General features: G+C 33.7%; 1 protein-coding gene across 1 annotated transcript; it reads left to right on the forward strand.

Annotated features, from left to right (window-relative positions):
• Positions 1–1080: 1080 nt before the first annotated feature.
• On the forward strand, positions 1081–3275 carry LOC131031073 (GDSL esterase/lipase At4g26790). The gene is made up of 5 exons (XM_057962101.2): positions 1081–1371; positions 1860–1990; positions 2077–2310; positions 2530–2788; positions 2881–3275. Exons 1-5 carry the CDS (start codon positions 1086–1088, stop codon positions 3072–3074), a joined length of 1104 nt encoding a protein of 367 aa, XP_057818084.1. The 5' UTR covers positions 1081–1085; the 3' UTR covers positions 3075–3275.
• Positions 3276–3487: the final 212 nt, after the last annotated feature.

Below are 3487 nucleotides of genomic sequence, written 5' to 3' on the forward strand. Positions count from 1 at the left end.
AAAATAAGATATTTTTCTTTATGCTTATATTAATAATAGTGATGGTTAAAAATTAAACTAGATATTATAATAATTTTTTTATAAAATAAAATTATTTTACTTAAAAAAATATTACAAACTATTAAAAAAATTGCCAACAAAACGCACTTTAAAACCAAGACACTTAAAATAAAAAGAGCTCAAAAATGAAAACCAACTATTACAAATAAGTCAGAAAGACTATAACTTGAATTGATCAACACATAAAAGCATTAAAAATTTGACCTCTATTCTCCTTTAATCTTCACCTTATAATGGTTGATTTAAAAAGAAAACATGAAAGTCCCTAATAAAAATCATATATTTTTATTTCTCTAAGTTTATTAATTTACTTTTTCCACAAAGTTGTGTTACCCTTTTTTTTTGGACTCAATCTCCTTAAAGAACTCTCATAATCTCTTGACATGAAGGACGCTGCTTATTGTCAGTTAATTTCTAATGCAGACAGGATATTCATCAAGTGTATAAAGCCAACATTAGTAAATACATACATCTGCATGCAATGCTATATTTGAGTAGAGACAGTCCTCTCTCTTGGTATTGTGAAATATCTGTCCTTGTTAACAATTAATGCCATGCCAGGAATACAAAGCATATATTCCATCCTTAATGCTGCCATCACATCAACAAAGCAAAATTTTATGCATAAATACTGTTTCCATATGTTCTATATTTGACAAACTGTTGGCACTGCTTCTGTCAGTCATTCAAAAATATATTGGAAAGAATCCCTAAAACCATGCAACAGAAATTCCCATAAATCTCAGCATGAAATCTCTCTTTTATGGCTCTTTGACAGTTTATTGATGGCAGTTATAAATGGATATGCAAAACGTTGCATGTTGAAGATATACAAATTTATGAATATTTGGTATTGTGTCAGAAGAAAATTGCATTCCAAAATTTGCCTGGTTGATTGCCTGAAACTTGAATGATAATTTCCTTCAGTTTCTTCAAAGAAATTTCCAAGCCATCCTCGGGTGGTTTTCACTAATATAACTGTGCTCTCACACTGTGCAGGGTATTGGTAGTGCCCAAGAAACGCCATGGATGCTGTAAATAGATTTTGTTTAGAGATTGCTTTAGTTCTTATCATAGTCATGAGCAACAGGAGCTTTTTCTGCTGTGGTGCTTCAGTAAATGCAGAGAATGGCATGAAGAAACCAGTAGTGCCTGCTCTTATAATATTTGGTGATTCCACTGTGGATCCTGGTAACAATAACAACATTCTCACTGTTATAAAGAGCAATTTTCCTCCTTATGGAAGAGATTTCTATGATAAAAAACCCACAGGCAGGTTTTCCAATGGCAAGATTGTTACAGACTATATAGGTACTTGAGAGCATTTGCTATTTGTTATTCTACTTCTTTTAACTAAGATTTTTTCTATTATTATTTTCTAGTAGTCGCAACTATTATCTGTGTTTTCCAATGACTTGACCATCCAATCCATCGTCCGTGTTTTCCAAGATTTGACCATCCGATCTATCATCCATGTTTGCAACAACTTGACCGTCTGACCCATCATCTATGTTTTCCAACAATTTGACTGTCTGATCCACCATCATGTTTTCCAACAACTTTACTGTCTGATCCATAGTCCCTTGTTTTCCAATGACTTGACCATCTGATCTATCTCCTGTGCTTTCCAATAGCTTGACCATCTGATCCATCATCCGTGTTTTCCAACAACTTGACGGTCTGATCCATCATCAGCTTTTTCAAGAACTTGACTGTCCGATCTGTTGTCCATGTTTTCCAACAACTTGACCAACTGATCTACCCTAAAGACTAACTTGTTTCTATCTTTTTATTTTCAGCATCTGATTTGAACATAAAAGACCTACTACCAGCTTATTTGGATCCTACAACGAGAAACCAAGATCTAATTACTGGAGTGAGTTTTGCTTCGGCAGGGACTGGATATGACAATCTCACAGCAACAATACTGGTAATATACCTTTCTCTATATACATTAAGTTGTTACATTTGTATGCATGCATTCCAATATTATAACTTGGTACCTTAAGATTTCAGTCTGTAATACCTCTTTGGCAACAAGTGGAGTACTTCAAAGTCTATCAAAAGAAATTGAGAGGTTTGGTAGGTGAAGAAAACGCCACCCATATTTTATCAGAGGCAATATATGGTATTAGCATGGGGAGCAATGATTGGGTCAACAATTACTTTGTTAATCCAATTCGAATGGAGCAGTACACAGTTCAGCAATATCAGAATTTTCTCATCGAAATAGCTTCTAATTTTATCCAGGTATCCATTTATCCATAGTCCATAATTAAACAATATGTTTACTAGATCAGGAAAGTACAGTTTGAATTTGAATGAGTAAATCTTTTATTCATGATCAACTGTCTGTTTATAGTTGTGTATGTTATGAATTCACTTAAATAATCAATTGGAAATCACACCTGATATTGATTCCTCCATTGAAACCATGGATATGATTTTTATGATAAATTCCTTTTGCAGGAAATCTATAGTTTGGGAGCAAGAAGAATTGCTTGCATAGGTATACCTCCTCTGGGATGCTTGCCTTCAGAGAGAACATTAAGGGGGGGATTGTACCAACATGGATGCATTGATGAATTCAATGAGGCTTCTCAAGGATTCAATCAGAAGCTAATATCATTGGTGGAAAATATGAAAAAAGAGTTGGTCGGAGTAAAGATTGCCTATGGTGACATTTACAGCATTCTACTTGATATCATACAGCATCCTCACATATATGGTAATAATTATCATCTACTATATGAAATATGGCCATAGTCCACATCATGACACTGGTTTTTAATTTCATAGGTTTGCAATGGTGGTTTGCAGGTTTTGATGAAGTAGGAGATGGGTGTTGTGGGACTGGACTAATAGAAGTGGCTATTTTGTGCAACATAAGGACCCCATTTACCTGCATTAATGCTTCCGAATATGTATTTTGGGATAGTTTTCATCCTACACAAAATGTGAACAAGATCATTGCTCATGATTTACTTCGTCGAAAGTTAGGTGATCTCTTATAAGTAATCAAATTCTTTCTATGTTTTATTGTTTTGTCTTCATAATTTTCAGATCACCATAAGCAAAATTTATGTTCTAAATGGTGATTTTCAAATAAATAGCTGTTGTTTTTCTTATTTTGCTTCCATGTGGACTACTCACCACCTTGCTTGTTTGATAGAGTGGAGACTTCTCCTTCTCTAGTTGTGAGTTATGTAATGATAACCGTGGATATTTTACAATGAGATTATAAGAAAGATTATTTCTCATTGCATATCAATGGGTTCATATCTTGCATCTGGCAAGAGTTTACCACTATCCATTCAAATTTCTTATTGCCTTAATGCACGTAGGATATGATTACACAAAAGTAGCATGCAATGCATAAACTATTCCACATTCGAAATTGGTTATTATTATGAAATGATTGATTGTA

This window comes from Cryptomeria japonica, chromosome 5, assembly GCF_030272615.1.
Source record: "Cryptomeria japonica chromosome 5, Sugi_1.0, whole genome shotgun sequence".
NCBI lineage: Eukaryota > Viridiplantae > Streptophyta > Pinopsida > Cupressales > Cupressaceae > Cryptomeria > Cryptomeria japonica.